Source organism: Lissotriton vulgaris, chromosome 6 (assembly GCF_964263255.1).
Source record: "Lissotriton vulgaris chromosome 6, aLisVul1.2, whole genome shotgun sequence".
Lineage (NCBI taxonomy): Eukaryota > Metazoa > Chordata > Amphibia > Caudata > Salamandridae > Lissotriton > Lissotriton vulgaris.
The window spans coordinates 177,490,659-177,517,840 of record NC_141694.1 but is presented as its reverse complement, the minus strand read 5'-3'; the positions used below and the strand labels follow the sequence as shown (position 1 = coordinate 177,517,840).

At 43.4% G+C, this 27,182-nt stretch overlaps 1 protein-coding gene across 1 annotated transcript in view; it reads left to right on the top strand.

Annotated features, from left to right (window-relative positions):
• The window catches only part of LOC147706978 (cytochrome P450 2K1-like), a 332,152-nt gene that overhangs the window by 159,955 nt on the left and 145,015 nt on the right, over nucleotides 1–27,182 (top strand). Inside the window, exons 3-4 of the mRNA XM_086926207.1 lie at nucleotides 1,748–1,897; nucleotides 11,898–12,058. Coding sequence (XP_086782333.1) covers nucleotides 1,748–1,897; nucleotides 11,898–12,058 — 311 coding nt within the window. The remainder of the gene's footprint in view (nucleotides 1–1,747; nucleotides 1,898–11,897; nucleotides 12,059–27,182) is intronic.

Below are 27,182 nucleotides of genomic sequence, written 5' to 3'. Positions count from 1 at the left end.
TTATAAATTTTATAAATATGGTGTAATATGGTGTAATCACGAATGCATATTTAGATATTGGAAGACACAGGATAATCACGATGGGAGATATGATGGGGTTACAGGGAATGATGCAATTCACTGGTATTCAGGCAATATATGGTTTAGAATCAAGACATTTTAAATTTTTTTTGCAAATCAGAAGTTTTATGTTGCCAAAAAAGGGAGGTCCGGCGGGATTCGGGAGCAATTCTATTTTGGACATTTTTCAGGATGGTACAGACTGCACAATTAAAAGATTTTACACCAAGCTTATAGAACATATTATAGATGACCTTGAGAAGCAAGAGGATAAATGGGTACAGAAGTTAGGCATAGAAAAGGAATGTTTTCGTATTTCACTTAATATGGAGCAGAAAGTTTTGTGCTCGGCAGCTCTTCAAGCGCAACATTATAAAACGCTTTATTCATTGTACCACACTCCTTCCAGGATAGTGCAATGGGGAGGGGTGGCTGGTATTACCTGCCCCAGGTGTGACTGCTCTGAGGCAGATATAGTGTAAATGTTCACTACATGTACCCATTTACAAACAACACAAGATGAAATCGAGATATTTTTTAAAAGATCATTAAGAATAGAGATTAACTTAACACCGGCAGTAGTTCTGCTCGGAGTAGACGATATAAACAGGCAGACAGAATATGGATACTTCATTTTCGTAGCCATGGCGGTGCTGAGGTTGTGTATTGCCTCAGCATGGCTGGACCGTTTATCACCGACCTTTCATCATTGTTTAGCTAAACTGCTGTCAGCCTATAATCTTGAAAAAGCAATATATGCAAGGAGAGGTAAAAAGGGGAAAAAAATGAGAATACAAATATGGGAACCCATACAAAGCTGGAAGGAAGGAGATCCCAACTAGTACCTAGTTAAATAAATATTAGAGAATCATTATGTATGTATATTACCCTGTGTCTAGGCCTTCCTTTTATTTTCTGAAACAGTTTTTCTTTTCTGATTCATGTAATATGTTGTGTGCTACGTGTCTTGTAATGTTTCAGTAAATTAATTATGAATTTACATGCCCTGTACAACAGAAAAAGGGGGAAAAAAACCTCAATAAAATAATTTAAAAAAAAAGAAAAGGAGCTTTCAATTCTATACAAAATAAACAGATGGTTAAACTGTTCTCCAGCAATAGATCAAGTAGTCATGTTGTGAAGAATAAAAGTTATTCAGGAGTCTTGCAAGTTGCTTTGAATCCAATGTTATTTAATAAAGGCCAATTTGACAGAAGCAATCCATTCAGCCCAGCCTAAGCGTTTCATCCCAGTGGGACTTTATCAGGGCTTGATCAATATTCCAATGTTGTCATCCACCCAGTGTTGGCTCCTGTTGTTATCTCATAAATCCTCATGGATACAATTTTATACCACTAGATGTTCTTCCAGTTTATCTTCATACTTTCTGTTTCCTGGTTCTAATGTCCTATGAGTTCATAATCCTTTTATGTAATCCCAGAAAGACTCAAGCAGCTTTTGAAGTCAGGAAATGTTACTGTCGACCCAAATCTGAGCCCCATGCATTATGTGTATTACTGTAGTATTTCATCACTAATTGTATCATTAATTGCCTATACGAGTTTGAGCATAATAAAATAGCCATAGATTTTCTGTTCTATATCTGTTTTTCTGTTAGTAAATAAATATGCTCTCAAAAGTTAAAGGCTGGCAGCATTTCCCGTATTTGAAGCATTTTCTTTTCTAGGTATTACATTTGCACATGGAGAGCAGTGGAGAGTAATGAGAAGGTTTACTCTGTCTACATTAAGGGATTTTGGCATGGGCAAGAGGACTATTGAAGACAAAATTATAGAAGAAACTGAATATCTAATAAAACATTTTCATTCACTTGAAGGTAAGTGATAAGACTTGTAGAAACCTACCAGTGCGTATTTTTAGCTTCTGAATTTTGTCATTCAACATAACATTTGCTTTACGCAAGGACTAGCTACTAACAATAGTTATGTATTTGAAATATGGGAATAACAAAACATAATAGCAAAGTATTTATTTGAAAGAAGGTTACAATTCAAGAACAAAGCTGTGGTAACTATCATCTGAGATCATAGTACTCAGTGGAGATGTTCAAATAAACACTAATCGTGGTTAAGAAATACTAATTAGTACCTGTCTGCTGCTGGGAATTAAAACTGTCTGCCACTCACAGTGGGACCATATTGCCTCTGTCAGGCATGTACATATTTTATTCAGAGTCACCTTAAAAACGAATGTTTCAGTATATTACTTTGTGGATCTGATTATTCATCATGTTTATTGCAAAACGAATACATCAGAAATCCCAACTGTTCAGTAAATAAAAGTGTACTTATCAAGACAATTAGGGGGCGTGGCCGGGGACCAAGATGGCCGCTCAGCTCTGAAGCTCCAGAACACCACCACATTGCCCCAGCCTGCCGCCGCATATTGATGCTCCTCTGTTGTGACAGCTGGAGTTTGATCACCTTTTTTTTTAATATTGTGAGGGACCCTCTGGTTTACCACTTTCAGGAATGACACCTGGTCTGTGGACTGCACTTTCACTGAGGTCATCTTCTCGCTTCTCTGTATGCCAACCACAAACAGCTGTTTTTAAGGGCTCTTGGGACTAAGCTCCTCCCCGTAATTCAGGAAGTCATCTGCTTATGAGCTTTTTCCGGACTCTCCATTAATTAGGGTAAATCAGAGATCTTTCCATTGACAGATGCTACAGTCCCTTGTACTATCGAATTCACCATGCAGTGGTGCATGGACTCCAAAAAATCTTGGCTTCTGTTTGCACAGGAGTGGCAGGGAGGTCATCCACCTTAAGTATGGCCCCTCCATTGATAATCTTTCTGCCCAGATTGAGGGTTGGATCAGGCTCCCTTTGTCTATAGCGAGGAGGATAGCTAATATTAAAATGATGGTATTGCCCTGCTTTTTATATCTATTTCTTAATTTTCCAATAGTCCTGACTAAAAGTTTCTTTGATACCTTGCGTAGGTTGCTGGGTGGGCAAGAACCCTAGGATTAGTTGGCATACATTGACTCTGCCCTGTGCTTGTGAAGAGTTTGGGGTCCCAGATTTTTACCTGTATTACCTTATTGCCCAGGCACATTTTGCATATTTTTGGTACCACCCGGATGCCTGACTCCAATATCTTATGCAGGCCATCCCACTGTCCCTTTCAACTATTATAACACAGGTTTTGCCCAGGACCCCTGCTGAGATACTGACACTTCCCACAATGTATTGGGATTAACCAGACTAATGTGCTATTTGGGCTTCAAAATGTTATATTCCCCACCATGTTCCCCTTCCAAATAATTACTGGCTTCCATTGACTGGGGAGACATTGACTCAGCACACACTAGTCGCATGTCAGCTTCACACCTTGGGGGATCTATTTGCAGATGCTGAATTGCTGTCTGTTTCTTCACCTACTGAGGGGTATTCTGTGTGCTTTATGGACAGATGTATCTTACATCGGCTGCACAGTACGGTACGCACTGTACTTCCTCTTACCTTAAGGAACCCGTTGACTTTCCCCAATCACTATGACAATTATGGCCCCGAATAATGCACATCTAGTGTCCCCTTTATATCATACTTCTCTCTTTCTGAGGCCCTTTGGGATGGAAAGGGCGAGTCCTGCCTGGGAAGGAGATTTGAGGAGCCCTTTGTCGGAAAAAACGTGGTACTACTGCTGTGAGCGAACACAGGTGATTTCAAATAACCATCACCACAAGTTGTTACATTTCGAATACCTGCACCAGGCTTATGCTACCCCTGACTACAGGCTAGGCCCGACCGTACCAGGTCACATTGCTGCCTGAGGTGTGCGAAGGAGCATGCTGATTTTTATCACTTAGCCTGGAACTGCGCCCACATACTCAATTTCTGAGAGGCAGCCGAACTAACATTGTCACGTATGATAGGACTTATACTTACCCTAGACCCATTGCTGGCCCCGTTGGGTTATGGTAAGCTGCTGCTGGCAAATTTCCATAGCTATACTGCCCTTGCACTATTGTTGGCCAAGCGTCAGGTGTTACTACAGTGGTGGGGCACCTCCAGTCCTACTGCAGAGACAGGGATACAAGACTTGATATATTGTGACGCTACAATTGAACTATACGCATCGCTGCAACTCCCTGCCTCGAGACCAAAAGACATATGGCAGTTACTAAAAGATTATTTGCTGCCTTCAGCTTTGGATGCTAATGCAGCTGGAGAGGATTGTCTTAGAAGACTCTGAGGGACATGTTCTCGAAGGCTTGTACGCATGTGCCGCTACTACGTATTGAACTGTGGTCCATGCACAAGTACTTTTGTTCATTTCCTTACATGCACAATTCTCTGTTCCTTTGGTGCTTCCCTCCTTTTTTAAATGTCCTGTCACTGTAAGTTTTGGTATGTTATATAGACATTGGAGTGTTTTATATTACAAATGTAAACATGCTCTGCACCCACTGAATGATTTCTCTGTCTCCTCTATTGTGTTATTGTTGATATAAAATATAACACATACATTTTTTTTTTTAAATGAAGAATTCTCAATATAAAATACAGCCATGTGTTCAGTGCAATTGGCAGGACAGTTCACGCTGAAAAGAAAATTCAACACTAACAACAATTGTGATTTATTCAAGACTCCTCAGAACATTAAAATAATAGGAATGTTCAGGAATATATCAATGTCAGGAGGTTATTCATCCTGAGATGATCCCATCGCACACCATCCATAAAATATCAGGTGGATGCAATCTCCTAAAATGCTCTGTTGCACTAAGGACTAATCACATCTACTTTCAGTTTACTTGGAAGTACTGGGACATGCTCTCTCAGAACTTTGCACTGTCTACCACCCTGCCTCATTGTTGAGAAGTCCATGGTTTGTGCTCCCCTCAGTGTTGACTGTAGTGTTATACTACAGTCAACACTGAGGGGAGCACAAATCATGCACTGCATGTTCCATGATGCGAAGGAGCAAAGTTTTCTGGGATATGATGTAGTATCCGGCCACACCCTTTACCCTGTCCAAACTGATTTTAATGACCTCTTCTACCATTTATCAGACTTTCCTAGTGTGCTTTTTTGTAAAAAATTGAATTCCGGCCCATTGATTACACTTCATCCGGCCTGAACCGGAGAGTATGGCTGGAGCAGGAGAGTACGGCCTGGGTTCGGAGAGTATGGCCTGGGTGCGGATATTCCAGCTTGACTCCAGATCTAAACATACGACTTGTCAATGACCTCTAGGAAAACCAAAAGTTGTTGGACTTTTGCCTCAAATAGCCTTCGGGCCCACTATGATTGGACAAACAATGAGATATGGGTACACAGTTCCCCACTATAGTGACTCTTCACTTCTGTACTTTATGTTAGCCCAGAGTCGCTGCATGTTTCGCTGTAAGCAATGAAACACATGTTGGATTATGATGCTAAAAGATTTTAACAATTGAACAAGGATAACACAAACAAAGAATAAACAACGAGGAAGACAACTGTTAATCTCAGAATTTTTATTGACAGGATGAGTATAAACGGTATATTATTACAAAGACTCCCCAACGACTACCCAATGAGTGCGGAGGCCCTATGTGAATCAGGCTCACCCTCTATACGACTCTCTAACTTTCCTAAATTTCTGCAATTCACAAAGCAATTTTACGAGTAGTATTTTTGTAATGTATGACGGTGGGCTGGCCCTGCCGGACGTGCAACTATACTACTGGGCGTCTAAGCTGCAAGTCCTCAATGGCTGGGTGTATGTAGATAGGTCGGAACCCACATACAGAGTAGACCGTTTTGCGATGCCAGAGGGATTTGCGAATCCCTGTTATATGCCAGGAAGATGAGTGCAGACTGGCCCTCACATACTCGTGTGGTGGTCAAATGTTGGATGGAAGCGAATCAATTCTTGGGGTGGAAGGGATCACGGACGGGGAGGACGCCCCTGTGGATTGGGGAGCAATTGCGTGAAGTAACTAAACTGAAGGGCTTTAAGGTTTGGCAGCTCATTGGAATAGAATATCTGGGTTACGTGTGGAAAGAGGACGCTCCCCGCTCCTTTGAGTATTTACCGAAGGAGTATGATCTCCGGGACTCGCAGCGCTACCACTATCTGTGCCTTGTCCATGCCATAAGGTCCCATGTTCCAGGAGGTGCATCCATTCCTGAGTATTTCCCCATGGAGGATCGTTTGCTCCTGGATTCCATTCTTGAAAAACCCACATCCCGTTTTTATAGAAAGTTGGTCAATAATATGCCTGATCTCTTAGTGTCCCTAAGGGTGGCCTGGGAGTGTGATTTGGACCCATTAGAAGAAGACGATTGGCAAGACGCTCTGCAAAGTCCCCGGGAGATCGCCATACGTGTTAGGTTCTGGCTGATACAGCTTAAAATACTAGATTGAGTGTACTACCCTCGCACCCTGTTGCACTCCTGGGGTGGGTGTCAGACAGCCTTGTGCGCGCTGGGATGTGGAAGGGACGGATCCGTCTACCACATACTATGGGATTATCTGGAGATTGTTACCTACTGGACCAAGGTCACTGATATAATGGCGGAAGTAGTGGGATCACCGGTTCCGAAGGAGCCGAGATAGTTGCTTTTAATGATTAAAGGGCCCACGGACTGGACCAGGCATGAAGAACTCTGGCTGGCAATAGCAGCGGGGGTTGCAAAGCGAAACATTGCCAGGGCCTGGGGGGCATCGGCCCCTCCGCAGTGGGACAAGTGGGAGCGGGACCTGGATTGGTGCCAGCGGGCATAGGAAACCAGTTACAAAAGTAGGGGGTGCCCAAAAAAGTGGAAGAAGATATGGGGGCCCTGGAGAAGATATCGGGGTATGGGGGTGATCTGGGGTAATGGGTTCTGGAATGGTGGTGTTGTTGAAAGTTGGCGGTGGTTATCCGGTGTACTGTATTCTCCTTATTTGTTTAATGATATGTGGGGTGGTCTGGGGTAATGGTTTCTGGAATGCATGTATTGTTGATGATTGGCCGTGATTATCCTGTGCACTGTATTCTCCTTATTTGTTTCATGACCTTTGTAAAATGCAAAAAAGTACATTGAGACAAACATGTAAGTTTACCTTCGTGAATCAGGCCCCGAGTGTGCACAGGTTCATACTGGACTTACCCGTCCAACTTAGGGCAACACAATAGGTATCCAAAAAAGTTATGAATGGAATGCTTGATTTGATAAAATGTTAGGAATGCAGTTGCTACTGGCTCTGTGGTGCTGTGGGGGATCACACTCCATGATAATGCACAGTAGTGGTACTAAAAGGATGAGGATGTGTGCCATGGTTTGTGGGCTGCTTATATTTTGTATACTGTGGTTGTGTGAGGGAGCAGTCTAAGGGAGTTGGAGCAGCATGTAGTAGCCAGAGGCTCTGTGATCACATTTGGAACAAGGTGAACTCAAGCTCATGAGTCATAAGATGTAAAGATGAGATAATTAGTAGCTAGAGCAGGCGAACGTGGCTTCAACTTCATATGTGCCAACAGCATGAGATAAAGCAGAGGAAGGATTTTTCAGGTTTCATAATTATAATTAGTGTAATGATGAGACGGTATTTGGAAATGACATATGATCTTTGATGTGAGCAACTCTTATAATACTCATATTCACTCAGAAACTACTTATAATGCACACTTATTTTGTGTCTAATTATGATAGTAAAGAGGACCCTTCAGCATAATTATTCTGAAATAACGTACACTGAGCTTCAATTTCATTCCAAGACCGGAGGCTATCATTATGCATAAACCTATAATACTGGTTACGAAAAACAATTGGTCCTTCAAAAAATTATAAGTCAAAGAACAATGAATATAGACCATAATCAGTACTATATTAAGTTAAGATGTCCAGCCGGACATTTGGAGTTAATAGTTTCAAAAGCGAATGTTTGCGATAAGATAGAACAAAATTGAGAGGGACACAGTCCTGTATCCTTCAAGAACAAAAAGACAATCACTTTAGCAGCTGTTTTTGGCCAAAAAATTGCAATTTAACTATCGCTCTGTTATCAAGGACACACTAACGCGTGTTTCCTTGAGTTAGTAGCCATCTGTTCCCCACTTTGCTTGTCCCTGAGTTGGCTCATATAGAAGCAGATGGTGAGCTTGGTGGGGGGGGACTTCTCTTTGGACGCAATTTTAATAAATCATTGGGAAAATACATGTCCCTCTTTACGACCTTAAGCAAAGCCTGATGTAATTTGAGTTCTGTATTCACATCACACATTTTTTGAAGGGCCCAAAGGAGGGGACCGGCTTCTGGCAGAGGAGTTAGAAAGTCCCTTTTTATACCAAAAAAGCAATACACCTAAGGTTTGAGGGGTTATGGCAGAGGTTTCCAATCTTCATCAGGCTTCTACCCCCAGATGGGAAGATCTAGTTCAAGAGGAGGAAGAGTGAGATCTCAAGGCTCAGCACTTGAAGGTAGGTGGAACAACTTGTGCTGGGTCTTTCCTCGTAAAGTTTGCCAGAGTGCTAAAACATTTTTATACAAATGGAGAGAGGTGACAAATGACCCATGGGTCTTAGAAACTGTGTCAGGTTTCAGCATAGATTTCTGGGAAACCCCGATTCAGACTTCTCACCCCTGAGAGATTGTCTTCGACACTGACAGAATGTATTTGGTGGGTGTGGAGGTTTCTCAAATGTTGCAGAAAGGAGCAATATTAAACGTGGAAGACTCAAAAAATGGGTTTGTGAGCCCATTTCTTCCGGGGAAAAAGTAATACAAGAGGGCATTCAGTGATAAATCTAAGAGATCTAAAGAAAATACCTGGTTTACCATCACTTCAAGATGGAGAGAATCTATCCTTTATAGGATATCCTACAGGAAAAGGAATGGTTAGCAAAACTGGACTTAAAAGATGCCTATTTCATGATTCCTATGTAAGAGAATTTGAAGAAATGCCCCTAGTTCAAATTGAGGGGTTGTAGTGTACCAGTTTTGTTGTCTTCTCTTTGGGCTTTCCACCGCTCTGTGGTGCTTCACTAAAGTTCTAAGACCTGTGTTGGACTTTCTGAGGGACCGAGGAATTTGGTTAATGATATATTTGTCTGACATTCTGTTGATGAGTCAGGTAAAAACAGAGTTACTGGACCATCTATGTATGAGAAGGGAACTTCTAGAGAGCCTGGGATTCATTGTCAATGTAGAAAAAATAGTATTGGTAAAGAGACAATGCTTGGAGTTTCTAGGCTCAGGTAGAACCCAGCTCCTTTTACATCAGAAAAAGATTTTTAAAAAATATGGAAGAAGGCGAGATATATTTTAGGAAAGGAGGTTGCTCTCAGAGACTTAGCAGGGACTATTGGTCTCTTGTCCTGATCAATCCAAGCTATTTTTCCAGACTCTAGCGTTTTTCTAGGCCTCTGCATTACATTACAGTTTTGCAATCAAATTTTGGTCGCAAAACAGTAATATTTTACCACCAGTTTAAAACTTGTTGTAACCCAACCACAAACTGAAAGGGACCTCTTCCCCTGTGAAACTGTAAATATTAATATTTTTTAATTGCAGGCATTCAAAACAAAATATTGCTTTATCAACAGCAATCACAGACATGGCAGTCTGCTGACCTCAGCAGGCCACTATCCCTGTGATGGCTGTGATTCCTAATGCATTGCAAATTGCGACCTACCTCATTAATATGTATGAGGTAGATCAATTTTCAACCCACAATCAATCCTTAAATGAAACACAATGGGTTTCATACATTAGGAACACCAATTTCCTAATTGCGATTCGGCAAGAATCACAATTAGGAAATCAGTAGTCATCATTTTTGTACATCTGGCCCTAAGTGTCTTGCTACACTAAGGTCTGTCGTGGATGCCTGTTCAAGAGTGGCATGGTGATGGGAGTAGGTGAATCTTTCTACTGGCTGCTTTTCCGCTGTGGTATATATTGCATGGTGATATGCCGACATTATGGCTGAGGGATAAGTGGTTTTGTTGGTGATCAAAGGTTTGGAACAGGGATCCTATTTCTAGGCATAAGTTAGGCCATTCTCACCTGGAACCTTCCTCTATACCTTGGGTAGGATTTAATAGACAACAGGTGCAGAGAGATGTTTCTATGTACCAGGAGCCTACTGGACTCTGATTACCAGTGTAAAGTGCATGTTGAACCTAGTTAGTGATGTTGACAACCACTGGGCACTGAAGCATTATCTGGGCTAAAGTTCAATAGATAACATTAATCTACAGCAAGCAACACTGTTTTGAGTTGGTTGCTTATTTTGGTACCAGTGGTAAAGTGTCTGTATTTCTCCTTTCAACATGATGAAATTAGAAGACCCATAGCTGTGGTGCATTTAACTTACCTATAAGCTCCTAGTATATGGTACAAATTATATTCAGGGCCTGTAGGTTAAATGTCGACCTTGGACTGCAGCACCTATTGTACCTTTCACTACAGTGACAGTGCAAACATAACTGTAGGCCTACCATTTGTAGCCTGGCTTTTGTAGTTTTAAACTGCAAACATGACCTAATAAAATACTTCTTTTTTGACAGGCCTAAATATTCCATTTATACATTAATATGCCACCCCTAAGTAGGCCTTACTGCCCGTAAGGCAAGTGGCATGGTTTGTAAAAGTATTTAAAAATAGGGCATGTATAAAGTTAATGTCAACATGTCCTTACAGTAAAAAAAAGAAGCTATTTCTACTGTAGCAAGGCTGGCAAAACAATAGGAGGAAATGTGTTACACTGTTACATTTATTCATTCTAATTTCAGCTAGGAAATAGCTGGAAATGTGATTCAAAGACTCTTGTTAATAGTTATTCAAATTCAATGTAATGTAACATTTTATCAGCAATAACTATTAAAGAAAGGGTACCTTTTCCTGCCTAAATCCTCAAGAGGCCCGTCTGCATGAACTCCAACTGTGAAGTTGCAGCTGAATAGCACCCTTAATGAGGTGTAAAAACTGCGCCCAGAGCAGAACAAAGGCTTGGGTGCAGGGACATATTTCTGTTCCCCAGGAAGTTCATTAATTTAAAAGAGGCCTACCTGTCACAAGCAAATTTTATCTCACACCTGGGCAGGGTTCCTCTTTGCTCCCTGAGCCAGACAGTCACCAATCACAGTAAGAGAGAAGCTGCATCAAGAAGTGATTTAGAGTGACCACAGGGGAGGGGTTGCTCATTCCCTGGCCACACCTCTGGGGTGGGCACACAGGCTTTACACAAGCGAGGCAGGCATTCATCATCTTGGATTTAGGCAGAGAGGGAAATTGTGGGGTTGTTTGCAGAAGGGCACACAGGAAGAGCTGAAAAAGTAGGGTAGCATAACCCCTGTGAAATGTTACCCTGTTGGTTTTGGAGGAACCAGGAGTCTCCCCCACCCACATGCTAGCCGTAAATGTGACAAATCATTATGTTGTAGAATTTCTTTGTCTTATTTTCTGGAGTTTTATATAGAGCAAACTTGACCTGAAGGTATAAGAGCACTTTCCATGAGCACCAGTTGCAATAAAGATGGACACATTCATTTTTGTTGTTAGGCATGGAGAGAACAGGTTGTTGAGCATCCCTGCTGAGACTTGAACCTGGTTCTGCAGCTTCGAAGTCGACCACTCTAGCCATTAGGCCACATTCTCTCCCCAGTAAGTGTAATAAATTGTAGCATAATGTTTGTATCATCTTGCAGGGCCATGCTTTCGCATTTTTCAATATTCGTTGAGTGCTGTAGGTTTGTAATACATCGATGACAATGCAAAGAAAAAATGCTGACTTTATGCCGAAAGTTAGATGTCAATATACGAGTCATATAAAACCTACTAGTAGAAATTCAGCTACTGAAATACCCCAATTCATATTCTTCTTTCGATTTCACAGGAAAGCCTTCTGACATCACTAGAATAATGAACGCTGCTGTCGCCAATCTCATTATATCTATAGTGCTTGGAAACCGCTTTAACTATGATCATCCTACATTGCTCAAACTCTCACAACTGGTCACGGAAAACATAAGGTTAATAGGCACGCCAATGGTGAAAGTAAGTTTACTTTTATTTACATTTATATTTCCGATCATAAAAACATAGATATGGATCATCATTTATACTTTACTGTTCCCAATTAATGCAATGCTATACTGCATGTAACTACTCACAGTAAGTTCAATTACAGTTATTATGCAGAATAATAGGGCCCGATTCACAGAACTAATTTAAGACAAAATCCTAAACTCACTACTTTTGGTATTCACAAAATTTAGGATTTTTTCTTAAGTTTGTTTTAAGACAGACTTAAGACAGACTTAAGCTAGGAATTTGTCTTAAGTCTGTCTTAAGTCTGTTTTAAGACAAACTTAAGACAAAATCCTAACTTCTGTAAATACCAAAAGTAGTACGTTTAGGATTTTGTCTTAAGTTAGTTCTGTGAATCGGGCCCCATAGCATTTTATATTCAGTCTAAATATCTATTTTGATCATCAGCACAGCAGGGATGTTCAAAACAAAATTTGTAAAATGATAAGCACCTGCACGACAATAAGACTGGCTTTTGATCTTAAAGTTAACAAGAAGACCGAAGCGTTCATTTTGAGTCATGATCTTTGATTGATTAGTGCACATAAGTGTGGCTTCCATTCACAAAAACATATAATTTGCATTGAAATAATACATTTGATTGTCAGAATATTGCAAATTCTCTTAAGTCAGCAAGTGTGACTCATTCTTTTCTATTTTCCACAAGAGTATGGCATTGCTAGGGCTGAGAAATCGATTGAAAGACCTTCTACAAAACCTTCCCTCACCTTATTCTACACCGATGCACTATAATTAAAGTTCAAATCCTAAGTGTTTTATGGGGCCGATCTCTGAGTAGCAACTAAAGTTCATTAAAAATAACACTTCCCTTTACCCCACACTAAACCTACCCCATGGCTTTAGGGGCTACAAATCAGTACTTGCCTAACCTAGAGCAATATGAGCCTACAAGACCAACCTGAAAAGCATCTTGCGTGCAATGTGAGATGTTTGGGTATAGATAAAATATGGGCATGGAAAAGTTTAATCCATGCATGTGTAGTTGATGACTAGAATTATATTTCATTTTAAATCTCGATCTGTCGAGGGATAACTAGGTATAGAAAGTAATTTAAGTACAAGTTAGGTGCACCTAAGACTCAGTACCTCAAGTCAAATCAATCAGCTTTATTCGATTAAATATAATAATCATAAAAGCACAATATAATATCAATACATTCCAGATCCGATAAAACGTCAACTAATTTGATTACATCATGATTGAATTCCTTCATTTTAAAACATACTTTAATAATATTAAAACTGATACAGTCAACTGTTCTCCTAATATTTGTATAAACAAGAAAGCGGGGTGGCACTGTCTTAGACCACTTTTTTTTAAAATAGGCAAAATCCACCTTTTCCTATTACAAGGGTAGAATTTACAAAAGAACAAAACATGGATAGTCCATTCAATAGAGAAATCATCACATGGGCATTTCCGCAACTCCTTTGACCAATCATTCTGAGTGGGAAAAGTAACAAGCCTGTGAAAAATACCCAATCTCAGACGGGTCAACAAAAAACTATTGTAATCTCTTGTAAACATACCTAAGTAAGGCTGAATACTATCAATTGGGGATATTAGCTGGTGTGCTTGAACCAACATTTTTTCGAGTTCCATATTTCTCCTCTTGTTTTCCAAGAAGTTTAAACAACATGATTGAAGTTCTTTCCTGTTAACATCTTGTAGGCTAAGGGGCTCCAAAAAATATTCAGGGTGGCCGAGTTTATTTATTTTATTTATTTTATTTATTAATCTTGTAGAGCGCGACAGCTACCCGTGAGGGTTTCCCGGCGCTGATTGGCAGTATAGCATAGTAATCCAGAGGGAGATATATCGCAAAAGCCAGAACTTAATAAAGCTTTGCGGCTTACCGAAAGAGTTATTGGGCAAAAAGCCAGGTCTTAACGGCTTTACGGAAACGAAGATGACAATGCTCCACTCGTAAGTCCAGAGAAAGAGAATTCCAAAGTCTGGGTCCTAGTACAGAAAAGGAACGGCCACCCACTCTAGTGAGCCTAAACTTAGGCACACAGAAAAGGTGTTGAGAGGAGGAACGAAGGGAGCGTGCGGGAACATAGGGTTTGACCAGGGATTGCAGATAAGTGGGGGCAACTTCAATTTTTATCTTATGCATAAAGCATAGTGCCTTGAATTTGACTCGTTTATCAAGGTTGAGCCAATTAAGTTGTTTGATGCGCTCGGTAATTGGGTCATATTTCCGACAGCCACACAGAAGCCGAGCAGCGGCATTCTGGACTAGTTGGAGACGGCGCATGACCGCCTTGGTCGCCCCCAGAAAGAGCACGTTACTATAATCCAATCTAGAGGTCACCAGTGCCGTCACAACAGATCTCTGGGTGTCAGAAGGTAGGATCCAAAAGATTTTTCGCAGCCATCTAAGGATGGTAAAACAGGTGGCTGCAACTTTATTAGCCTGATCCTTCATCGATAGCTCCCTATCGATAATGTCCCCGATATTTCTCACTCGATCCGATGGAATGGGTAAGTCGCCCATAGTTGATGGCCAATGTCTCGAGCTCCATAGGTCAGGCTTATTACCGAAGATGAGCACCTCCGTCTTATCGCTGTTGAGCTTTAGTTAGTTAGTTTACAAACAAAGTTTTTTATGTACTCAAGCCATCTAATGTTCAGAGCCCCATCCAATTGACCACAGTCTCTAAGTATCTGTCTATTAATCTCCAATGATCCTGAGGCCCTGATCCTGTGCCATATGAGTACCGGTTGGATTTTGCATAAGTCCACAATGTGAAAAAATGCCTAATACAGGATGGCAGATAAAAGTAGAAATGCTATCAGGAACAATCAATAACAATCTTAAAAACCTATTCTCAGTATATTGAAGTGACTTTACATTCTCAAATCCCCAGATACCTGCCAAATAAGTGGCTATAGAAATACATTTAGCCTTGTAGATCTGTAGAAGGATCTTTGGGGCGAGTTTCCCCTGCTTCCTACTAAAATTCAAAAGTGTGGCTACTGCTTTGGAGAACAGTAGTCTTTTAGTCCTAATTGCCTATGTCCAAGACCCCGTCTTATCTAATAATATTCCCAAATATGAGAAGGTGTTACAACATTCAATATGGTTCTTACCTATTGAGATAGGTCTAAAATTTCTATTGCTTGCCCCGCATTTCATCGCAGATGTTTTGGCGATATTAACTTTTAACCCTAATTTATCCATATAATTAGTGAAACAGCTAACTAACCTCTGCTTGCCTATTGGGGTCTGTGACATAAGAACCGCATCGTCGGCATACATGAATGCGGGTATAGGTTTCTTGCCAACTTGTGGGAGGTGCTGACACTCTTTCTCCAGGGTACTACCCATGTCATTAATATATAGTAAGAACAGGGAGGGTGCCAGAGTGCTTAGTGCATTCCCCTCCAACCCCGTAGCGAATCCTAGCTTTTGCCCCCACATATAATTGTCTTAAAAATAAAATTATGGAGCTTTAGACCACCAGATTCATAAAAATTCTTCACTGTTCCTCATGGATCACACAATCAAACGCTGCAGTTAAATCTACAAATGTTAGATACAACCTTCCCCTTTTTGCCTTCGTATATTCACCAATCATCATATTCAAATTTAATCCCTGGTCGATTGTGCTCATGCCCTTGTGGAGGCCAAACTGTAAGGCCCACATGCATCAAGCACTTTTTCATTCGCAAACGGTGCGATTCCTTAAAATCGGCCGTTTGCGAATGCAAAAGTGCTTTTTGGGATGCATGAAGCAATTTTAGAATTCGCAACATTGTTGCGAGTTCTAAAATTGCGGGTGCTTTTAAGAAGTCGCAGATGTGCGACTTCTTAAAAGCAATGCATCATTACTTTTAGAAGTGGAAATTCGCAATTAGGGTTCCAAATTTACCGAGTGGTTGAACCACTCGGTAAATTTGGAAAAAGTGTTTAAAATGTTGAAAATGCTTTTTTTTCAACATTCATGTTACGGACACACATGTCCTTAGGACATGTGTGTGTGCAACATGATGCGAAAAATACATTTCAGGGGTGCATGGGGGGGTCCTTTGGACCCCCCCTTGCACCCATGAAATTTTCTAAGTGCCACTCGCAATTTGCATTGACTCCTATAGACCTTTTAGCCCATAGGAATCAATGGGAATTGCGAAAATTAACTTAAGAATTCGGTATTTCTTTGGGATTCGGTAAAAATTGCGATTTTTACCGAATCACAAAGAAATACCGAAAAAAATGATGCATAGCATTTTGCACTTCTTAATTTGCGATTCCTTATTTTTCGCAAATTAAGAAATACAAAATGACACAATGATGCATGTGGGCCTAAATCACTAAGAATTGAGTGGTCATCTGCCCAATCTTGTAGCCTAAAGTTAAATAAACAACTAAGTATTCTGAGAAAAACAGTTGATTGTTGATTGTAGTTTCTAACTTTTATTGCCTTTATTAAATCGATATTTACTTATATCCATGACAGCCAAACATGTTTTGCGGCTCTAAAAAGCAATTATGTCATGGCAAACAGCTTTGGTAGTCACAATCATTTACTATTTTCTTTTATAGTAGTCAGCACTGAATACACCTTATAGCTAATGACATCATAATTGCATAAATGTAAAGCTACAGACCAGGATACAGCACAGATGGTCTCTATATAGTGTCAATAGACCAAACAATGAATAGAAATACAAGCTCTCTCAAATGTGACAACATAGCCACGACTGTATTCCATTCACTCAGCATTCTGAACAGCACACAGTGTAACACTGAATTTAATCATGCCTTCACAGGAGCCCTAACTATAATATCATGAAGATAATGATTCATTTGTAAATGTAAGACGGTGGAGCATGTATTTGCCAATCCAGAGGGATTAGATTTACATTACCTTATTGGTTCAGAAATAATACATTGTGATTGAGACAACATAACGTTTATCCATTTAGATATGTAAAATAATCTTATCAAGGCCAACACTTTCTTGGTTTCAGAATATCAAATCCATACACAAATCTTGTCTGAACTTCCCTTACATGTTAATCATCTACTCAGTCCATTCTGGTTTATCATTGTTGGACCCGGCCCTTTTGGCAGGTTCACCCCAAAACTTTTTGCTTTTTCCTAGCCTGTTTCTGTAAACTGGTGTTGGTGATTTAAGGTCTCTGCGCACCTTTTCACTGTGGTCCAGTGTAAAGTGTGTGCACTCTCTGTCTGTGTGGTGAGAGTGACCTGCCCTCCCTTAGGAATGGATGGGGAATATGTGTGACCATGGTAGTTCCTGATGTGTGGGGAGTACAGGGTCGAGTTTGGTATGTGCGGACTCGTGAGATTGAATGCTGCGCAATGATGTATGCGACATGATTGTGTCTAGTGTGGAAGTGCCACTTCTAGAAGTTGGCATGTTAGTGTAATTTGTTTCTGGCGTGTGATTGGCTGGATCTGGCTGGTGAGCCTGGCTCCAGGAGTCAGGATGGGTCCACCCCGGTGGTGAATGGAGAGATTAGCATGCTGATGTGAGGGAGGGGTACACATGGGACATGAATAAGGCTGGTCCTTCCCTCCACAATGCTGGCTCCACACCCTGTGGTGCGTCTGATGTCCCGAGCCTGGCCAGTGAAAGGGAGTTCCCCATAACCAGTTGTAGCTGGTTCTCACATTGCCTGCACCTTGTAGACAAAGGACTTTGCTGTATAAAAAGGGTGCTGTGACACCTTGAAGTTCTTGTTTTTCCTAACTTGAAACAACCAGGGGCGTGCTTCATGCTGGGGCCCAGGGGAAGGCTTGCCTCCCTGGGCCCTGCCCAGCCCCTGGATGCAGGAGGACTATTCTTTGTTGGGAGTTGGTTTGCTCCATCTTTATTCCTCCTGAACAGCTTGTAGCCCTAGTGACTTGGGGGCTGCCCCAGCACCTTGTGGGTGCTGGCGTTGTTTCAAAATGCCCCTGGGTCTCTTTCTACGCACGGAGCAGTTTATTTTTCCTCCAGCACCTGGGAGCGCTTTATTTTTCCCCTAGCTCTTGGGAGCGCTTTATTCTGGGACCTTGCCTCTAAAACGCCAGGGAGCGCTTTCGCTTTTGTTTGGTTTTAGGCGCTTTTTGGGGCCCGAGGGGAGCGCTGTGTTACAGGCCTCTTGGCCGTGGGAGAAGCGGGTGCCCACCCTGCATCTGACCCGCGATTTTGCAGTAGGTGAAGGCACGGGCCAGTATCTCACAGGAGCCCAGCCGAAATCAGTGACGCGGACCCAGGGTCTGCCCGCGCCGTCGTCCCTGCCGCGCTGGGATTGGCCACCGGGAGGAAGAGGTGCCCTGCAACGGGAGGCCCGGCTGCAGAGTGAAGCCCACGTGGTCGGGGGCTCAACCGCAGCGCCGCGCTGGGATTGGTCCAGCGCAGGGGAGAAATTGAGCCGGTACAACACAGAGGAGACCGAACCGCACCCGCCCGAGGAGCAGCGCCGGCAGGAGAGACTGCCGGTGAAGCAGTCCCGTGACCGACACCACAGCAAGAGGTGGCAGATTTCAGCGGACCTGTCCTCGTGAGTGTGGGCCCCGTGTGGGGACAGTGTTGGTGCTTGTGTGAGGGCACTGGTGACGTAGAGCCTGTTGAGGCTCTGCCGATGTTGGGGGCATTTTTCCTCTTCGAGTCCCACGAGTGGGACCCCAGTGACTCCGGCCATTTGATACTCGAGCCTGCAAGGCTCCGAAGGGGTATTTAATATTTAGAGCCCACGAGGCTCAGGGGGGCATTTGTGTATTTAGAGTCCCCCAGAGAGGGACTCCAATTAAGGGGGCATTCAGGGAAGCCCCGGATGGCAGTGGGCGGTCCCAACGTTTTGTAGATGGCCCCTGAGCCCCGTGGCTCCCATGTCTGGGGGCATGTTTGTTTAGGGAGCCGAGGTGGCTTTACCACCCCCCATTAATTTCCAGAGCCAGATGGCTCCCAGGGGACATTAGTTATATACCGAGCCCCGTGTGGCTCCAACGGTGGTCCCGGTGTTTAAGGAGCTAGAGTGCTCCAGGGGCCATGTGTATTTTCCAGAGCCCCGTGGCTCTTTGGGGGCATGTGTATTGTAAGAGCCCTGTGTGGCTCCAACCTAGGGTACAGGTCTTCAGGGCCTAGAGGGCTCCCACGTGTTGCACAATATATTTGAAGGGCTAGTGAGAGCCCAAGCCGCATTTGTGTTGCCCATGTTCTAGGCCACATTTCTGCCTCATGATTTCTAGAGCCCAGATGGCTCACTTTGGCGCAGTTTCGTTGATTTACAGCTGCCCAGCAAGTAGTGGGCAGCTGCACCGTTTAGGCTTTTATCTCTTTTCGGGGGACCTGTTCTTTGTGAATCCAGGAGTGAGTCGCACTCCCTTCGCCCCTACCTTTGCCTCTCACAGCTGTGCAGCACTTAGTGCCAGCTGCAGCGTTTAGGCCCTTGTGATTGTCAGCAGCTGCCCAGAAAGTAGTGGGCAGCTGCAACGTTTAGGTTTGTGCCGGTGGTCCACCCCTGACTGGCGCTGCGATGGCAGCGCGCCCTGACATTCTGGACACAGGGCATTTGAGCCCTTCTTGAGGTGGCCAGTTGGCCAGGGGGCTGGTATGTGGATAGGGCGCAAGGCCCTAATGTGATTTTTGCACAATGTGATTACTTACTATGTTTGTGATGATAATTGCCTAATGTGTTTTATGTGCTAAAGGTGATATGTGCTTTTAAAGGTGGTGCTAGGAAATGTAATGCATCTAGTATGTTTTACACACCTTGTATTGATACCTCTAGAGATGGCTTTACCTATGGAGGTTGGTGTTAGTGAGAGTTTACTTCACTGTGAGTTACGCCCCTAAATGTGAGTTATTTTTAGGGGGTAGGGTCTAATGTGTTTAGACTAGTGAGGAGATTGCCTACTGTATTTTTACTGGTTAGGTCTAAATGTGATTTATGGGTAATGTGCAATGCCATTATGCCTGTGATACCTCTAACTGTGTTTTCATGTTTAGGAGGTTGTTTTGCCTAGTATAGTTTATACTAGAGAGGTTATGTATCCATGCGTGATCTATGCCTATGGTTTTTAGTATTGCGTAGTGTGTACCTACCTGTTACCAGTGGTTACTGCTTGTGATCTATAATTGTTATTTGGTGTGACAGTTATTCTAAGTGCTGATTCTGACAGTGGCCCACGTGACCTGTCCTGGTGTAAATAATCCCTTGTGAATATTGCCCGTTCTGTTAACCTAGGCTGCTATGGGAATTCACAAGGGCATATTATCAAGCCCATTATCACTGCTTTAGCTGCAGTTTCCTGCCGATAAAAGCAGCGATAATGTATCGCCCTTTCTTGATAACATGGCCCTTGTCAAACCTAAACAGGATTATCTTTCAATTTGAATGAGAATCTCGCTTCTGTCACCCCTGGAACTACTCGAAAAGCTCTACCTAGTGTTTCACTAAGGAAGCACAATCTGCAAACACCTCCGCCACTTGCATCAATACGGCTAAAACTCTTACTAATAATATTCCCTCTCAAAGTTTCCAAACATATTTAGAAAGAGTATCACTAAAGAGCATATTGAAGTGAACATTCAAAGCCCCTGTTTGTTTTAGAGATTTTGCATTCATTTAAGCAATTCCTAAAATATTTGATCCATCTTGCCACAACTTCAATAGCAATACATGATAGTCTTGTCTCTTTTATGTACCAAAAACATTTTCCAATTTGGGCTAGTCAATTTTCTACTCTAGTAACACTATATGTTCTAATAACACTATATGTTCTACTCATTAATTTTCATGACAGTCGCTTTGCTTGTGATTACTTGCAAAGAAATAAAAAAACGACATGAACTCAGAAATGTTCAGAAACATAGATTTCAATAGCAGTTGTGATTTGTCAGTGCACAAAGTGTAGCAGTTCCATAACAAGGACAGAGTAATAGTAATTCAATCAGGTGAGTGCAGGCCGCCGCATAGATGGAAACGTAGACCGTCAAACTAGGGGTATGCTGCTGTAGCACACATGGGTAGTGCCCAGAGGAACCCAGCCCCTCAATGCACACATGCGCGTACCCGTCACTATGACAGGGTAGGGGATCTCACCAATGAAGCACCTGTGATGCAGGTGAAGTGTAGAATAGGGAGGAAGGGGTGGTGGGCGAAAGAGAGGGGGCAGTGTGTCTGTCATGCAATGTGTCAACAACATATTTGTGAAAGGGGCAGGTCTTGGTCTCTCGGGTGATGCAGAGTCCGTATCTGGGAAGGCCAACAGCTTTGCTGATGTGGGAGGGCCAGATTAAGGCACATTGCCTCTGAAGCTCTCTAGCAGGGCATCGAACTGGTGTGACTTTGGGTACTTCGGAAGGCCCCACAGTTCATCCTACTGGAGGGCAGCACCCTCTGCCATTGCCTACACATCCATCAATGGGTCCAACCAAGCGGTGAAGGAGGGGCCCATGACTTACAGGCATGCGTAAATCTCCATTTAATGAGGAGTGCCAAGTGTATGAACCTGTTTCCTGCTTTGCTTTTGTCAGGTCCTGGGAACAGGTCGAATGGGCACGTGCCCCAAGTGTCTAGTGTGGTGACCCTGGTGATGCAGGAGAGGCTATCAGTATCAAACAATCAGTAGTTAGTTAACATGGCGTTGGACCAAAGCAAGCATGTGCATGCAGTCCGCATCCCCATGTAAGCATCGAGGGCAGATGCATCAGAACGGTTTAAGAAGCGATTGATCTCTTCAGGAGTGAGGTATGCCCTGTGTAGGATATAGAATTGTATCAGTTTGAACTACACATTCCTGGAAACAGCGACCGGGTGGGCCGGGAACGCAGCTCATTCTGCATCACTTTATCCCTTATCCGTGTCCTTGCTCCAAAGGTTGCACCGTGCCGGGAGAGATAAGCAAGGGAGATCATGAAGCGCATTTGCAAACAGTTACCAAGTGGCTTCGTGTGCTGAGTAGGTGTATGTTTTGGAGAACTGATGTGTGCTCAGTTCAGATTGCAGCGGCCCCCCTCATGCTGGTATTGATTGTATGGGGGATTATACATGAGGAATTTTCGGGAGGTAGAGACCGGTTTGAATGCTGAGATCAGCGAATGGGACATGTGTGGCTTTTGAGGTCGCCTACATCATAGATGCCTGCCTAGTGCCAAGGGGCAACCACCGTCTCCGTGAGATGCGTCCATCCCAAAAGTGTGTCCAGCAATGAGACGTAAGGTATCGAGGTGTTGGTGAGGCGTACACAGCAGCAGAAACCTCATAGTGCCTTGATAGGAGATGCATGGACAGGATAGGAGCACAGGTAAAGGGTGGAAAGAGATGTAATAGACATTAAAGTGCCCTTGGAGGTGACATCAAGGTCACCCTGTCATCCAGGTACCGCTCAGCGTGCCAGCTTATCATCCACTGCAAATGTGCAGCAAGGTAATAGTGCTCAAAATTGGGTGCCTCCAGCCCACCCCTGTGGCAGTGATTGCTGTGCCAAGTGAGATCACCAAGGAGGCACTCTAGCGTGGCAAAGAATGTATTAAGCAGATAGCCTGGTACCTTGACAAATTAGTGGAGCATGTGTTGGAGCTTCACGATCTTGCACAGTGCAATGTTTCCTGCTACTGACAGCGGGACTGATGTCTAAAAGGATATTTGCTCAAAGAGGAAGGACACCATCCAGCGCACATTTCTTTCATCTGTGGCTCTGCCTCTCAGTATATCTAGATATCAAGGTAGTGGATCCTATCTGGTTGCCATTGTACCAAATCTTCCCCCAGCTGGAGAGCATGCCCCACTGCCTGTCCAACAGTTGGAATGGACAGAACTTGCCGCAGTTGACTCATAACCCAGAGACAGTGACAAAAGCAGCAAGCAGGCACTTGAGTTCCAGCAGGGGTTCATAAATATCATTTGAGCATTGTCCCGGGCACACGTGGTGGGGATATGACAATGGTATGAATGTCTCATTTGGATCAAACGTGGGAACGAGTAGCAGAGTGAGCGTCATGTGCTCATTTGGAAAAAAAGAACAGTACATGATTTACCAAAGAAACACTCTGATACATAAAATATTAAGTAATGCATGAGTTGGCCCACGCCGAGTAATGTATGTAATGTATGTGGTCTTGTAAAGCGCACTGCTGCCCTGAGGCGTTGTGGCGCTGTAGACCGCTGGGGAACCTATCCTGGCTATCCCTATGAGATGGTCCCTACTGGGTATCTCCAAGGTGAAACCAGGCATCCCCGGCGAATGTGGGGGCCGTGTAGAGAGGAGGCAAGCTAATGCCCAGAGTTGCCGAGTGTGATCCCTGGTTAGAGTAGGCACCGAGGCGTGAATTATCGAGTCCGCTGACCCTGGTCCACGACCCTGCCGCATCGGGAATTGAACCCTGGTCCCGGGCTGTTTTCTGCTTCCGGGTCTGCCGCCTTTAAACAGTGAGCCACACCACTCCACAGTGACATAGTGACGAGTGACATAGGAACTGTGGTTAGCGGCTAATCTGTAGCAAAATGGTAAAAATGGCTGGGGTTGAAATGATTGAGGAGACAACGAGTAATGGGTCATGATCGGATTTTAGAAAACAAGAATGGTGCCAGGTGGTCCTGACAGTAGTTAAAAACCTCTATGGAAATGGATCCTTACATAGAAAAGGTGACCTCACCACGTTTTTTTTTTCTGAATGAGCACATGACACCCACTATGCTACCCGTTACCTTTGCCCACACTATTATACTGTGTCACGCCACCTTTGTACCATGCTTTTCCTACGATTTTTTCATGATGATCACACCATGTCCATTATCTGTTGTTTTTGCATCACACCATGAGAGTGGCACATGCACTAAAGTCACTATTTTATCATGTGATTTCTGACATGCAGGTTTTACATGCACTAAGGGTGATTCCCTTCCCAAGTCCCCTCATAACATTTTAACGGCTCAACTTCCAATTTCCAAATGTGTTCCAATATTTCCCTCACCTCATGTTTTGTATCCTCTCCAGCCCTGAAGAGTCAGAGGACAATTCCCTTGTGACGAAACACGTGTTGGCTGGTTGTTTCATTCTATTCTGTTGTTGCTTCATTAAATAACTCTGAACATTATACTGGTTTTGACCGTAGCAATTTTGATCCAAACAAGACTTTCATACAATTGGCATATCCCCACCACGTGTGCCTGGGACTGTGCTCATATTTCTAGTGTGGGTTCTTTGACTCACACACTTATGTGGTTTATTGGGTAATTCCCCGAACCTGGCAGCACCGTTCATATTCTGAGCATATTTTACACAACGCGTACTAGTCTAAGCGCCAATGTTCCTGGTTATACTAAAAACCCTACCCTTAGATTTCATAAATAGCATGTAGGTGGAGGAGCAGGTGATCAGCATTAAGCGAGGCAGTGTGCACCCCATCTCCCAGCCGGACTCTCCAGTCTTGTCCCTGTGCTGTCAGTCTATGCTCCAAGGGTTCCTAAGCCAGGGAAAAGAGAAGGGGGCTACATCAGGCACGCGCAGTAGGGTTACATCTACTAAAAAAGCCTCAACAGTGGAGTCGGTGACCCCTGTGCTGACGTGTAGAGATGCTCGTAGTGTTGGGTGAAGATCACATGTATCTTGCATCGTGTGTGCAGCTCTGTGGCTGGAGGTATAGTAATGGACAGAATAGTGAGTTATGGAATTTTCTGTCTGATTAACTAGGTTAGCAGGGCACCTGATTTGTCAGCTCCAGTGTAAGTCCGTGCAGAGTGTGCAACATAGTTGAGGCAGCACAGGCATTCTAACAGAGTGGTATGCTCGCGTCATGCCTTGCTGAGCCAGTGTCCGCCCCCGATCGAGGAGACAGCCAGCGTCTTGAGGCGAAGAAAGTTGTGTTCCTCTCCTGTAATGTCTCAGTCCAGCTGTCTTCATTTTTTAGTAACAGGACTCAGGCAGTGTTCCCTAATGGTGACCGTGACTGCATTCCATTCCATTAGGCGGTATGATGCAGGGCCTACATTCATCTTAAAGTATTCATTAAAAGGGGTGCTCAGAGTAGCAAATAGCACCACATCTTCAAGCACCTCGGGCAAAGGCATGAAGTCGGTATAGGAGAGGGTGCAGTATCTCAGCAGACATGTATGTACTGGCGTTGTGGTCTGAGTTCGTTCACCCCAAATAGTCAGTTTGTGTCACATGTGTAGCCAACTCTGAGGAACATACAATGCGATTGAGAATAACATGCAGGTTGTGGGGGTAGGAGAAGAATGAGTATATCATATCCCTCATGAGACGTTGACGCATGATGTAGCCAGGCACTCAGCCACTTAGAATTAGAGTGCATGGGGACTAAGTGAGCGGGTGGTAGGTCCTGTCCACCACCAAATATAAGAAGCTGTTGAAATCCCTTCCCTGCAGCCAGTGGATGCACCCCCAGCATGCAAGGACCCCAAAGAGCTGGTCCAGGAAGGTAGTTAGATCCGTGTTGGAGCATATATCATGCCGAGCAGGAGTCATCACATGCAAGTGTGCCTTTCATGCATAGGTAGTGACCATTAGGGTTGATTGCTGAGTTGGTGGCCGCGAAGAGGGTCCCTGTTCGAACCCAGATTAATTCCATCTTTGCATAAGAGAAGTTTGCAGAGTAAAACTGATCCATCCAGTGATGGAGAAGTTGTGAAGATTCTGTATGAGTGATGTGTATCCGCTGTAAGAATGCTAGTTGGTGCAGAGATGGCGCAAGTAGGTCAAAATTGAGTAGAGCCGGGAGGGGGTGTGCATTCCCTCAATGTTCCAAGTGATAACATTAAGAGAAGTTGCGAGGGGCATTGGATTGAGATGACTGGTCAGGGCTGATTGTTGTGTGGGTATCAAGTTCGGAGAGAAGTGTGTGTAAAGGTTTGCGTGTAGTCTGAAACAACAGGATGTGGAAGGAGAAACAAAGGAAAAGAAGAGAATACTACGGACAGGGTACAAACAGTGCCCCATCCAAACTAGAGTAAAGTGTACACCGTGTAAAGATTTCGGTGCGGGGGATGCTTGGCCAGCGAAGTCTCTCCAGGCAGGGCCTCATATGCAGCCAGGAATTTTTTGCAGGAGGCCTATAACGCAGAGACAGTGCTGTCGGTAGTAGGGTGGGTTCTCGGCATTCGCGGAGTCTCCCTCTCCCAACAACAAATGCATTTTGTGGCGAGTTAGAAACAGAGGGGAGCAAGGGGGCCCTTTTTACCCTAAGTGAGGGTAGAAGGATTCAGCGCTATATCCCTTCGCGGGAATTGCGCTCTTTGTATTTGAATCTGACTACCCCCACCTTCAAACGGAAAAACCATGGAGGACTCAGCATCTCAATCTTGGCTCCACAATTCTGGAACTCGCTTCCAGAGGGACTGAGGTCTGTGACTTCCTATATTCAGTTCAGAACATAACTCAAGTGCATGCTATTTTCCCAGGTATACGAGTAAGCTAACTATCCTTCTGACGCGTCCTCCCCAACTGCACTCAGCTCCATGAAAGTGCTTGGTGTACGCGCGGCTAATAAATATCTTTAACATAACATAACATTACATAACATAACATAACATAACATAACATAACATAGAAGAACGCTGGGACAGGTGCACAACAGTGAGATAGTGAAGAGTGAGATTTCAAGGCAGGTAGGATGGCCCCGTAAAGGAAGATCAAAGCAAACACAGTCCACCCGATATTTATAGGAGAAGGAGGGGGGGGGGGAAGAGGGAGCAGAGACATGAGGGAGAAACAAGAATGGATGGGCAAATGGAGCATACAGTGTAATTAAAGGATGTCATCTGATGCCTGTTATAGAAAACAATGGTCCCTATTTTCAGGGGAAGCGTCACTTATATACAATAATCATACTCTAAATAGGTAGTATGTCTTTTGTCCAGCCAGACAAGAATTTATTTTGCAAATATATATAAAATTAAATTGTTAGAAACATTCAATGACAAGTGGGTACAGCTGTGACCCACGAAACAGAGAGACAACAAAACGAAGCACAGAATGGCCAAAGGGAAAAGTGAAATACGTCTGTACACTCCTATTTGAAAGTTTTAACAGACTAAGATCATTTTCTTATACACCATTGCACTTTACAATATTGCATAGTCATATTGCAT